The sequence below is a fragment of the Tachyglossus aculeatus genome, chromosome Y2, assembly GCF_015852505.1.
Source record: "Tachyglossus aculeatus isolate mTacAcu1 chromosome Y2, mTacAcu1.pri, whole genome shotgun sequence".
NCBI classification, from domain to species: Eukaryota; Metazoa; Chordata; class Mammalia; order Monotremata; family Tachyglossidae; genus Tachyglossus; species Tachyglossus aculeatus.
The window spans coordinates 574,866-588,671 of NC_052094.1; the positions used below are offsets into that span (position 1 = coordinate 574,866).

General features: G+C 49.5%; 1 protein-coding gene across 2 annotated transcripts in view; it reads right to left on the minus strand.

Moving 5' to 3' along the window:
• Positions 1-1,276: 1,276 nt before the first annotated feature.
• The window catches only part of GFOD1 (glucose-fructose oxidoreductase domain containing 1), a 100,719-nt gene continuing 88,189 nt past the window's right edge, over positions 1,277-13,806 (minus strand). For both annotated transcript variants that reach the window (XM_038768111.1, XM_038768110.1), the window contains one exon: positions 1,277-4,196. In XM_038768111.1, the coding sequence (XP_038624039.1) occupies positions 3,277-4,196 (920 nt within the window). In that variant the 3' untranslated portion in view covers positions 1,277-3,276. The remainder of the gene's footprint in view (positions 4,197-13,806) is intronic.

A 13,806-nucleotide genomic window follows, 5' to 3' on the forward strand; every position in this document is an offset into this window, starting at 1 on the left:
CTCCATCTCGTACCAAGGACAAATAAAAGCCCAGAGCAAAAAGCCTCTAATTAAACCATCATAGATGTTTTTTCAAATGCCTCACTGCTGGGCATTTGCTGCATCACCTCTAATCCAAACCAACTCAAAAAGTCCATATTTAAGGGCCGAGGAGAAGACGGTCCCAATTGTGATATCTGACCTTCTGACCTCATCTCCTGCCCCTAGGAGAAGACACTGCAATGCCTCTAACTCTCACGGTCGACAGGATGGAATCGTATTCTCGGCCAGACATCAGAACCATAAGGTCTGTCCTCTCCTGACAAAGAGTAGGACACCTCCTTTATCAGCAGCTGTGTCCCAGGGCTTCCAGAAAACTGTGAGGAAGGACCCAAACACTGTTGAGGCCATTTCTGCCAGCAGTCCAGGCTGGTGGAGCCCAGGAGAAGAAATTCCCATGGGGAAAAGCTTTCTGAGGCTCCTCTGTTCTGTCTTTCTGATCACTTACACGGTTACAACTGATTGTCAGCTGCCAGGTGCTTTCTTACTAGGTAGCTAGAATGCATCTTTACTCCCCGTACAGGAATCAGACACTCACACCCCCTTCTCCTCCCTAACACTGCTTCCAGAGAGCTTTGGCAGTATTCCTTGGGTTCAAATACCCCAGGTGTACAGAAAATACAGCTGGACACGTCAGGTTCAAAGCCAATGAGCTGCTGCCTTGGCTAACCAGGGTGCAATAGATTCTGGAGCCAAATAGGCTTGGATGGTTATCTGTTTGCATGTCACATATAGGGTGGTCTTAGGCTTTGGGTAAGGGCAATAATCAAAGAAGAATTCACCATGTACAGTGCTGTGTTTTCCAAATACAAGACTTCATGACAATCATTTTTTCCTGGGTAGCAAATCCAGGCATTTGGATAGCTTCAATATGGGCCTCATTCAAATTCTTCAGTTCCCGTGCTGTGTTTTGGACTGTGTTTTGGACTGATGAAATATGTATTATATAATACTCACTTCTTCCCACCCCTCTTCCCAAATCAGCAGGTTTTTTTGGTTAAGAATAATAATCACGGTACTTGTTCAACGCTTACTCGGTGCCAACCGCTGTCCTAAGCACTGGAGTAGATACAAGACAATCAGGTCAGACACAGTCCCTGTCCCATATGGGGCTCACAGACTAATTAGGAGAAACAGCAGGTACTGAATTCCCAATTTACAGATGAGGAAACCATGGCACAGACAAGTTAAATGACTTGCCCAAGGTCACACAGCAGACAAGGGGCAGAGCCGGGATTAGGACTCAGGTCTCCTGAATCCCAGACTTGGGCTCATTCCACTGGGCCATGCTTCTTCTCCCAGAAGTCTCAGGCAGCTGAAGGGATATGAATTTTATACCAATTAACTCAGCATGGCCTTTGAAAAAAATCTCCCACGTGCGATGATTCATATAGGAACATCGAACTGTTTCCCGCCCCCACAGAATAATCTCTGTTCCTAAATGCCATGACACAGAGAGATCTAGTTCTTTTTCTCACCCCCTTTCACCAGCTTAATATCTTTTTGATTCTCATCCTCCAACCTTCTGCCTGAAGATCAAAACTGCTGCCAATCCAGCACCTGGTAAATGAACCTGGGGATGGAAGGGTGCTAAATATTTGGAGGATTGTTACTGCCACTAAGCTTGTCCTTGCATTTTCAATTTGGAGTTGATCACTGAAGGAAGGGAAGCCAGAGGGCTACATCTCACATCTTTAGGTCAGTGAACCCCAGCTGTCTGAATCGGAAAACCACTGCAGAGCATGGCAAACAGAGTGCTGTACTAAGTGCTTACTATAGTGCTCTGCACACAGTACGTGCTCAAGAAATATGATTGACTGCACCTCAGTACGAGGACGCAGGGCAATCATCACTTCCACGCTTCTAAATCTATGTCCCTTTCCACTTAAAACAAGCTAAAATTGCCTTTGGAATCCAAAGATTCTGAAATCTATATTCTGGTGTAACATTATCTTGAGCTTTGGGAGGCATCTGATTGTATTATCACTTGAGCGTTCTCCCCCCTCCCGCCTGGAGGCAGAGGTGGACCAAATGACCTCTTGTAGTCCCATCCAGCTTTAGAAGTCAGATTCAGTAGAGTGTCTAAAACTCCATTACAGGTCAAAGAGGACAGCTGTTTCTATGCGCAGTCTGAACTAAAGTTTGCCTCCACTCGGAACAGAGATTTAGTGGGAGTGCATTAGGTTGGAGAAGAGAATACAAGAAAATGTTCTTTTGGATTTGTATTTTAATTGGCCTCGAGTTTCTTCTGTCTGGGAGAAGAGAGCTGGGCAGTGAGGGAAAAGTCATGAAGTTGTGTTCAGACAGTCACCTAGAGAGACCAGATCCAACATGGATTAGGGGACCGACCCTGGGGGTCCGCTTCCCTAATCTGGGTGTAAGGGAGATGACACTGCCAAAGGGGGCAATGAGGAAACCCACTGTTGTCAGTCATTTTCTCCTCCAGAAGGGGCATTCCCATAGCTCCAGTGCAAGACGAAAGAAGTTCTTGGTTTACATTTGTTTGCTGCTATCTTCACATCTAGCACAAAAAGGCCAGAGGGGAGAAAAACCGAGACCCTAGAGCCCAGTCGGGGTGGTCAGAGGAAGATAAATTCAAATAGTCATCCCATTTGAAAGGGATTAATTCCGCCCCTCCCCATGCCCCGACTACTTCCCATTACCTTCTAGCCTCCCTGGCCCAGCCGGGGCTGCCTCCCACCATCTCTCTGGATTTCTCTTCTCCCTTCTGGGCAAAGGGTTGGGAGAAGACAAGAGAGCTTGGCAGTAAAGGAAAAGTTATGAAGTTGTGTTCAGACATTCACTCAGAGAGACCAGATCCAACATGGATTAGGGGACCAACCCTTGGGGGCTGACTTCCCTAATCTGGGTGTGAGGGAAAAGACCCTGCCTGCTATGTGGTGCCTGGAGTGGGAGCAGAGGGGTCAGGCCCCTGAGCCTGGTTTCCGAGGTGAAGGGAGGCCAGGAGGAAAGAATTGGGGAGAAACAGGGAAGGCGGGAAGAAGCAGACTCATCCTGCCTTTTGCAGTAAAAGGAGTGGAGTCACCTAGGCCTCCCATCGAGGAGGGTCCAGAGCTGGAGGCGGGGCCCTAAATGCGGAAGCCGCGGCCCTGAATTCCAGGCCAACAGTTTGAGGTTGCCGGTTGCCCAGCCCTTAGGCCGTCTTGCCCAGGCTTCGGTGCCCCTCCGATTTCCCACCCCCATCCCGGCCTCCCTCCAGCGAGTAGCAGAGCGACGCTAGCAGTAGAGGGACATCCTACTGTGCCGCATGGCCTCGCTGATCAGGTAGGCCGGGCTCAGTTCCTGCTCCTCCGTCATGACGGTGATGTTCTGCCACTCCCCCATATGGCTGGACCGCTTGATGGTGTCGACCACGCAGAGGGCGTAGAGGCAGTCATCGAAGGTGGCGGCCATGGTCAGGGGCCGCCCGTCCCAGGTCCGCCTGTCGTCCTGGCCCTGGAAGGCCTGCCCGACGGCCTGCATCATCCGGACGGTGCCCCGCAGGTAGGGCGAGGGGATGTCGCTGAAGGCCTTCTCCGGCAGCAGGGAGTTGCTGAGCGGGGCAGAGTCCTGGAGGAGCAGCTCCTGGCCTGGGGCCCCGTTCCGCTGGCCGAAGAGGTCCGTGCCGGCCGCCAGCAGCCGCCCGGCTGAGCCAACGACCGCGACGTCCTGCTTGAACTCTCCGGGCACGTTGAAGTTGAGGGTCACTGTGCAGCACCCGCCCTGCTCCAGCACCATCTGGAAGGTGCAGAAGTCATTGCTGGTGATCTGGCGGATGCCCTGGATGTGGGCCGTCTGCTTGACGAAGGTCTTGAGGAGCCCGTGGACCTTGACCGCCTTCTGGCCGGTGAGGAAGGTAAGAAGGTCGATGATGTAGGTGCCCACCGAGTGCAGGCCCCCGGCCCCCATCAGGTGGTCGCAGCTCCAGTTGTATTTCTTGCCCAGCAAGCTCCTGCCATGCACCTGTACTTCGCACACCAGGAGCTCACCCACGTAGCCCTCCTCGATCAGCTGCTTCATCCGCACAAAGGAGGGCAGGAAGCGCAGGACGTTACCCATGATGCTCATGAGCTTTGGGTAGTAGTGGGCCGCCGACATCATCCGGAAGGCGTCCAGGGGCGTGGCCGTGCGGTCGCAGATAACATTCTTCCCGATGCCTGTGGAAGATGGGGAAGAGAGACAGAGAACAGAAGCCCATCAAACCAGGGTTCTTGGGGAAAAAAGCTAAGGGTGGCGTAGAACCTGGAATAGATGACCTAAGAAGTGATCGGGGTGTTGGTTGAGAGACTACATTACAGCACATTAATAAACATGTGGGAAAGGACAAGGCAACAGAGTTGGTAATAATAATAATAATAATGGTATTTGTTAAGCGCTTACTATGTGCAAAGTACTGTTCTAAGCACTGGGGTGTCCGACATGGGGCTCACAGTCTTCATCCCAATTTTACAGATGAGGGAACTGAGGCCCAGAGAAGTTAAGTGGCTCGCCCAAGGTCACACAGCTGACAAGTGGCGGAGCCAGGATTCGAACCCATGACCTCTGACTCCCAAGCCCGGGCTCTTTCCACTGAGCCACACTGCTTCTCTAGTGTGGTAGACACGATCCCTGCCCATGAGGAGCTTACGGTCCTTGAAGGAGAGTTCACTGTCTTCAGGAGAGTAGACTAGTGGAAAGACCATGGGCCCGGGATTCTGACATGTGGTAGGGAGATAAGAGATTAATTGGGAATCAGTAGGAGATCAGTAAATATTATTGATGGTTTGAGAGCTATCCTTGCACAAGGACAAGGGTTGCAGTTCAGGGTAGGAATGGAGCAAGGGATCCAAGCCAAACCAGTCTCAGCCCCCCCGCCCCCTACCAATGAGTGTTTGCTGGAGCAAAGGAGGAAGAAGCAGCGTGGCTCAGTGGGAAGAGCCTTCTAGACTGTGAGCCCACTGTTGGGTAGGGACCGTCTCAATATGTTGCCAACTTGTACTTCCCAAGTGCTTAGTACAGTGCTCTGCACACAGTAAGCGCTCAATAAATACGATTGATTGAAAGAGGCTGGGCTTGGGAGTCAGATGTCATGGATTCTAATCCTGGCTCTGTCACTTGTCAGCTCTGTGACCTTGGGCAAGTCACTTAACTTCTCTGGGCCTCAGTTAACTCATCTGTAAAATGGGGATTAAGACTGTGAGCCCCACCTGGGACAACCTGATCACCTTTCATTCATTCAATCGTATTTATTGAGCGCTTATTGAGTGCAGAGCACTGTACTAAGCGCTTGGGAAGTACAGGTTGGCAACACATAGAGACAGTCTCTACCCAACAACGGGCTCACAGTATAGAAGGGTTGTAACCTCCCCAGTGCTTAGAACAGTGCTTTGCACATAGTAAGTGCTTAATAAATGCCATTATTATTATTATTATTATTACCCCAGTACTTAGAACAGTGTTTGGCACATAGTAAGCGCTTAATAAATACTAACATTATTATTATTATTATTATTATTATTATTAGCACAACAACAAACGTCCTGATGAAACACAGGGGAAGGTGCCCAGGGGAGACTGGTAACCTTGGTCTCTGAATATCTATAAAGGTGGGCAGCCAATCCCCCTCTGTAGAGAGCAAACATGGCTTCCCCAGTGGGTTCTGAGGTCATTTTTTGGATTCATTCACTGAGGATTGGAAAAGTCCTTCCAGCCTTAAAAAGAACAGACCCTCCCCCGCACCCCAATCATCCAGTTGCGTTTAACCAGCCCCTACTGTGTGCAGAGCACTGAACTAGTGCTTGGGAGAGTACAGTAGAACTAGCAGGCATGATCCTGGCTCATTGTAGGTTGTGAATGTGTCTACCAAATCTGCTATACGGTACCCTCCGTACAGTGCTCTGCACACAGTAGCGCTCAACAAATATGATGGATTGATTAAGGAGCTAACAACCTACGATCTACCCACTCTCAGGATACCTTTTGCAATCTGGAGGAAGAGCCCTTTGCTCTGTAATAGGCTTGCAGTAAAATGCTTTCCTTGGGGAATTTAAACAGACTTTAAATTGCTTTTATCTTCCCTGCCAATCCAGAACACTTTTCAGGTTGGCAGACGCCATTTCTGCAGACCTTTGGATTCTCTGGGCCTTCATCCACAGAGTCCTGGCTTTCTTCCCACCACCAAGTGGGGGCCCAAGAGTCTCAACAATTCTGTATTCTTGAGGGAATAAAATGATCTGAATTTGGTACAACTGAGGAAAGTCACAGGGAGTATGGAAGGAAAAAGCAAAAAAGGAGCATAAGAAGCAGCCTGGCCTAGTGGATAGAGCACAGGCCTGGGAGTCAGAAGGACCTGGGTTCTAATCCTGACTCCACCACATCTCTTCCTTGTGACCTTGGGCAAGTCACGTCACTTCTCTGTGCCTCAGTTACCTCATCTGTATAATGGGGGTTAAGATGGTGATCGTTAGGTGGAACAGGGACTGTGTCCAACCTGATTCGCTTGTATCTAATAATAATAATAATGATAATAATAATGATGGCATTTGTTAAGCACTTACTATGTGCAAACCACTGTTCTAAGTGCTGGGGGGATACAAGGTGATCAAGTCTTAATCCCCATTTTACAGATGAGGTAACTGAGGCTCAGAGAAGTTAAGTGACTTGCCCAAGGTCACACAGCAGACATATAACAGAGTTGGGATTCGAACCCATGACCTCTGACTTCAAAGCCCGGGCTCTTTCCACTGAGCCACGCTGTGTCTCTATTAGCTTGTGAAGCAGTGTGGCTCAGTGGAAAGAGCCCGGGCTTTGGAGTTAGAGGTCATGGGTTCAAATCCCGGCTCCGCCAATTGTCAGCTGTGTGGGTTCAGTGTTTGGCACATAGTAAGCGCTTAATAAATACCATTAAAAAACCCAAAAACCTTCCCCCAACAAGGGAACAGATCTGGCACTTCGAACTGAGGCTAAATCTGGGGAAAAAGGAAAATCAAGGCATGGCTACCAGCATCACCCATTTATTTCTAGACCTTCAATCAATCATTGGTATTTATCAAGTGCTTACTATGTGCACAATACTGTACCAAGCATTTGAGAGCACAGAATTAGCAGATAGGTTCCCTGCCCATAACAAGCTTACAATCTAGGGTGTTCACTGGGAGACCTGAAACTTCAGCCTTTGGGGATGAAGTGAAAATGCCGAATTTGTCTCCTCCTTACCTGGTGGGTAAGAGAAGAGTCTGTTCCTAGTTCTTCCATCAGTACTATTTATAGAGCACTTACGTGGAGCAGAGCCCTGTACCAAGCACTTGGAAGAGTCCAATAGAGACGACAATCGATAACTGTGATCCCTGCCCCCAAGGCCAATGCCATCCTGAGCTCAGGGTTGGGGTTTAGATCATATCCTCAGGCAAAATGTACCTTCCTTCTTCTGAGACCAAAGATCAAAAAAGTCTCTTGGACATCAAATAGCTCTTGGGGAAGCAATGCTGCCTGGGATTAAGTAAAAGAATCTGAAACATATGGATTACATTTGCCTCCAAACAAACAGGGGAGTCCACAATGGAGACTGATTGGGGCAGGGGCAGGGAGATAGTGAGGGGCATTCTGGAAAGTGTTTTGTGTCAAACCCTAAACTGCTCAAAAGCGGCTCACGATACCTCAAATCGCTTCCCCCCAAATCTAATAGGTTGTTCCCAATGGCATCAGCTATGAACCCTGTCTGGCTTCTTTGGCAGCTCGGTGTACAGAATCTCAACATTCCCTGGGAAATGAACTTCCCGAAGCAACACTGGCTCTGCCACCTCCCTCCTGGGTCTTCTCAAATTCCACATATGTTCCGGGGGGCTGCGCCCTCCCAGTAGCCTGGAGGATGGGGGTGGGGGTGTGTGTGTGGCAGATGAAGCGCCCCCAGACCAACAGCACAATGGGTGGAGTCAATTCCACTAATTATTCCCACTAGGGAATCCAGCTTTCAGCCCAGAGAAAGGGAAGTTCTCGGCAGTGAGTGGGTCATTTTGGACAAAGTGCTTTCCCTTCGTCCCCCTCATCTCTCTCCTCTGGGCGGGGCAATGTGGGCAGATGGTGTTCCGGAAAGCTGAGCTTTTCAAGGTTCTTGGCACTCACCTAACTGTTGTCACTTTAAAAATAACCATGCAGCCTCTTAGGGAGCCCATCTCACACCCAATAAAAGGGTGGACAAACTCCATGCTTACCCAGGACATCTTTTACCTCAGGCTCTAAAAATAATCACTTAAAGTGATTCCTCCCCTACCCTTTTTTCTCCCCTCTTGGTGACAAAGCCCCCACCTGGATGGGGATAGGATTTTGCTCCCTCACAAGCTTCCCAGTGCTACACTGCACATGGGGCTGTTTTCTTCTTAGGAATAATAAGAGTACAATGATAGCATTTCACCATCAGTGGTGTCTGCTTCAAATATGAAGGACACCTACAAATCAATCATCACTCATGTGCAGAGCACTGTATCAAGCACTTGGGAGAGTACAATACAAGAGAGTTGGTAGACATGTTCCCTGCCCACAAGGAGCTTATATATCTACATATCCTCTAGACTGTAAACTCGTTTTTTTGTGGTATTTGCTAAGTATTTACTATGTGCCACATGCTGTTCTAAGCGCTGGGGTAGATACAAGTTAATCAGGTTGTCCACAGTCCATGTCCCACATGGGGTACACAGTCTTAATTCCTATTTTACAGATGAGGTAAGTGAGGCATGGAGAAGTTAAGTGACTTGCCCAAGGTGTCAAAGAGTACAAGCGGCAGGCACAGCACTCGAACCCAGGTCCTTCTGACTTTCAGGCCTGTCCTCTATCCAGTAGGCCCGCTGCTTTACACTGTGGGCAGGAAACGTGTCTAGCAATTTTGTTTTATTGTACTCTCCCAAGCACTTAGTACAGAGCTCTGCACACAGTACGTGCTCAATAAATGAAAAATTGATTATAGATAATAATAATTGTGGCATTTTAAGTGCTTGCTATGTGCCAAGCACTGTAATAATAATAATGATGGCATTTGTTAAGTGCTTACTATGTACAAAGCACTGTTCTAAGCGCTGGGTGGGGGATACAAGGTGATCAGTTTGTCCCACGTGGGGTCCACAGTCTTAATCCCCATTTTACAGATGAGGTAACTGAAGCACAGTGAAGTTAAATGACTTTCCCAGAGTCACACAGCTGACAAGTAAGCACTGGGGTAGAAACAGATGAACAGATCAGACACAGTCTATGTTTTACCTGGGATCACAAGGCAGAGGGAGAGCTGGTGTATTATCCCCATTTTATAGATTACAGAACTGAAGCACAGCAAAGTTAACCCACTTCCCCAAGGGTGAACAGCAGGTAAATGGCAGTGCCGGGATTAGAACCTGTCTCCTGATTCCCAATCCTGTGCTCTTTCCATGAGGCCACACTGCTAAGAAACCTATTTCCTGGATTTCTGTATTTCATATGTAAACACTTCTATATTTCATATATAAACATTAAACTCAGGAACCCAGAATTTAGGTACTTATTTATACCTGTCTTCAGCACTTGCACATATACATATCCATTCAATTATACATGCAATCATTTACCTTGATTACTCTGTAAATATTCCTAGGTCTGTCTCCTCCATTAGAATACAAACATGTTGAGGGCAGGGAATGTGCCAGTTTTTAGTTTGGGGCTTTTCAAGTGCCTTTGTACTAAGCGCTGCATATAGTCAATGCTCAAAAACGTCAACACTCCTGCTACTCAACTCTGCCACTTATCTGCTCTGTGGCCTTGGGCAAGTCACTTCACTCCTCTGTGCCTCAGTTACCTCAGCTGCAAAATGGGGATTAAGACCGTGAGCCCCAAGCAGGAGAGGGGCTGTGCCCAAGCCGATTTGCTTGAATCCATCCCAGTGCTTAGTAGAGGGCTTGGCACTTAGTAAGTGCTTAACAAATACCATCATTATTGATTATTATCATTATTAACAAATACCATAATGATGATGATGATGGTGATGATTATTATTACTACTACTAAGGTCTGCACTAGAAAAGTTAATAAAGTGGGTGATTGGGACAGTGTGGGAAAAGAGCCCCAAGTCTCCAGCCTGTACTAGGAGGTTCTGACCATAATGCTATCACATTCCTGAATGGGGAGGAGAGGGAGGAGAGGGAGGGGGAGAGAGAGAGAGAGAGAGAGAGAGAGAGAGAGAGAGAGAGAGAGAGAGAGAGAGAGAGAGAGAGAGAGAGAGAGAGAGAGAGAGAGAGAGAGGAGAGACAGACAGACAGACAGACAGACAGACAGAGGAGAGAGAGAGGGAGAGAGAGAGGGAGGGAGACAGAACAAGAACACCAGCATCTCTTTGCCAAGGAGGTGAGGGAAAGGTGTCACATGGGTCACCATCAGGGCCTCTGGTCCAAGATGCAGGAACTTGAGCAGCCTCTTGAAACTGAGAAGGGCTGTATCCCTGCCAGGAAAATCCCACACAAGCCAACTTATTTAACAGCAGAAATCTGCACGAACAAGAGCTGGTGTTACTTTCCCACTGTACTGCTCTCTCCTCAAGAATTGACAGTTAAACCACATGGCCTCCCTAAGGTGTTAAGTCCCTGAGGTGTTAAAAGCACCACATCTAACTCTTCTCCTCCCCCTCCACTCCCCCTCACCTTCTTTCCTGGGAAAATCTCCCAGGGCTTCCTTTCCAAACATCAACTGAAATGGGATCTTGATCCTAAAGGGGTTTCAGGTCTGGTCTGACAACGGCCCAAAACAGTGAAGAAACACCAACTGGGGAGTGTCAATGGAAGGCTTTTGAAAGAGTTATGGAAGGATGGATGGAGGGAGGCACAGGTTTGGGAGTCAGATGGCCTAAATTTTAATCCCAGATCCCACCTTGGCCTGCTGAGTGCCCTTGGGCAAGGCACTTCACTTGGGCCTCTGTTTCCTCATCTGTAATATGGGGATTCAAAACTTGTTCCTTCTCTCCTATTTAGACTGGGAGCCCCATGTGAGACAGGGACTGTTTCCCACCTGATTATCTTCTACCTCCCCCAGCACTTAGAACAGCACTTGGAACTTAGTACAGTGCTTAATAAAGACCATAATCATTAGAACACCAGGCAACGTAAATGTCTCAGCTGACAGTTTTATCAGCAGGATGAAGATGGGGCCCCTTCTGCGGTCGAACCTCTCCCTGCCAGAAGACACCACTCTGCACCATGCAATGCCACTTTATGTAAGAATGTGAACTACTCTCAGCAGGAAGGGCTGGGTGGCAGAGAGTTTGCCACATGCTCTCTGCAGGCTCCTACTGTCTATGAAAGCAACGAGTTGTCAAGAAACCACAGGTGTTGCAAATGACTGGCAACCAACACCTCCTCAGGGGGCATGGCCTTCAGGAAGACACATAAGGAAGGGTAACCCTGTGGCAGTCCAACAACTTCTTGAAACAGACCCCCACACAGCCCACTTACCCCACCTTCCTTCCACACAAGGGTCCTTCTCTTCACTCCAGGGCATGCCAAGCTGTCAAGCAGCACAGAATAATAATGATAATTGTGGTATTTGTTCAGTATTTACTGTGTGCAAGGCACTGTACTAAGCGCTGGGATAGATACAAGCTAATTGGGTTGGACACAGTGCCTGTCCCGCATGGGGCTCAGATCCCCATTTTACAGATGAGGTAACAGACACAGAGAAGTGAAGTGACTTGCCCAAGTTCACACAGCAGACATGTGCTGGAGCCTCAGTTTCCTCATCTGAGAAGCAGGGATTAAATACCTGTCTCCCCTTCCTCTTAGACTGTGCATCCCAAGTGAAACATGGACTGCGTCTGACTTGATAGTACTGTACCTACATTGGGAGATTGGCACATAGTAAGTGGTTAACAAATTCTACAATTACGATTATTAGTACAGTGCCTGTTTTTAATGGCAGTATCGTGGGCCAAGCCCACCAGCAATGAGAAAGCCAGATACGAGGCTTTCTGAGTACCAAGGACTCACAGACTCACCGAAAGCTTTCAGACAAGTCGTTTGGGAAATGATCTAGTGAGAAAATGCTAGGGGAGCTGGGTTTATTTTGCCTACAGGAGTTCCCGAGGCCCGCCCGCCTGCCCGCCATCACACCGCGCGGCCTTGCTGCTCCCGGAAGGCTCCTCTCCTCAGAGCGCCGCCACTGACGCCCGGGACTCCGTTCCCGAGAGGCCCTCCCGCCTGCCCGCCCGCCATCACAGCGCCCCCCACGGACGCCCCCCCTGCTTCCACCCCCCCACTTAGGAGGCCTTCCGTAAAGTGCCCCCCATCCCCCCGCCTTCCCGATCCGGTCCTGACTGACTCTCCCCCCACCCCCAGGTAAAAAGCCCTCGTTAGCACCATGTTACATTAACGACAACCTCATTGGCACCTCCTCAGCCCTCCCGTGCTAGTTGACTGTTGGCTCCTCTCCCCAGGTATCTCCGCTCCCTGACCCCCCTTAACAGACCCACCCTACTCCAGCACTTAATATTTTGTATCTGCTCTCTGTGACATCATTATCTGCCAATTTTATTATTGCCATAGCATATTGATTGTTTAACTACACCGTGATGCCATCGCCTACTTATATCATTGCTACTGTTTTATTGCTTCTGCATCTCAATTGTTAACCGCCCGCTGTCCTGTCACTCGCCCTGCTGACCTCACCATGAACTTTCAGGTCCCTTGCTCCCAACTGCCATTCCCATTCCGCACCTTCCCCTTCCCCTCTCCCACTCAGCTTTTTCCCTCCCTCTCCCCCACCAAGACCACTCCCCCTCACCCCCTACCAAGGATTCCTCTGTACCAGCGCCAGCCCTCCGCTCCTCCCTCCCGGCCCCCTCCCTCCCCTTCTCCCCGCCCCCACCCCATCCCAGTTCTCCTCTCCCATCGCCACCCCCCCCTTCCCGCTCTCCCCGCCCAGGCCCCCGCAAACTCATCCCAATCTAAACCCTCCCCACCCCTCGCACCCTTCCCCCTCCCTCCCCTCCCTCCACAGCTGCTGCCAAGTGTGGCCTCTGGAACCCCCGCTCCGTTTTAAGTAAGATTCCTTTCAACTTGGACCTTTTCCTTTCCAGTTCTCTACACCTCCTCGCCCTAACTGAAACATGGCTGTCTCCGGATGACACTGTCTCTTCTGCTGCTCTCTGCAGTGCAGGCCTCTTCTTCTCCCACTCCCCCAGACTCACCGGAAAAGGAGGAGGTGTCACTTTCCTTCTCACCCCCCAATGTCGCTTTCTCACTATCCCTCCTCCCCCTTCCCCTTCCTTCCCTTCCTTTGAAGCCCACATTATTCGCCTCTACCACCCCCTCCAGATTCTTGTAGCCGTCACCTACTGCCCTCCCGGCCCCACTTCCAACTTATTTAACAACTTTGACCCCTTCCTCACCTTCCTTCTCTCCTTCTCCATGCCCACTCTGATCCTCGGAGACTTCAATATCCACATGGATATCCCTAACGACTCCTCTGCCACCCGCCTTCTATCTCTCCTTAACGCTGCCAACCTCTTCCTCCATCCCACCTCACCCACTCACCAACTTGGTCATACCCTCGACCTCATCATCTCCTATCGCTGCACTGTGTCCACCCTCACCAACTCTGAAATCCCTCTCTCTGATCATAATCTTCTCACCTGCCTCCTCTCTCACACTCCTTTCCCCTGTAAATCCGTATTACTCCCTCACAGAGATCTCCGCTCTCTGGACCCCACCCATCTTTCGGAGCGCCTCACACCCCACCTCGCCGCCCTCTCCTCTCTACCCAGTCTTGATGTTCGGATTACTG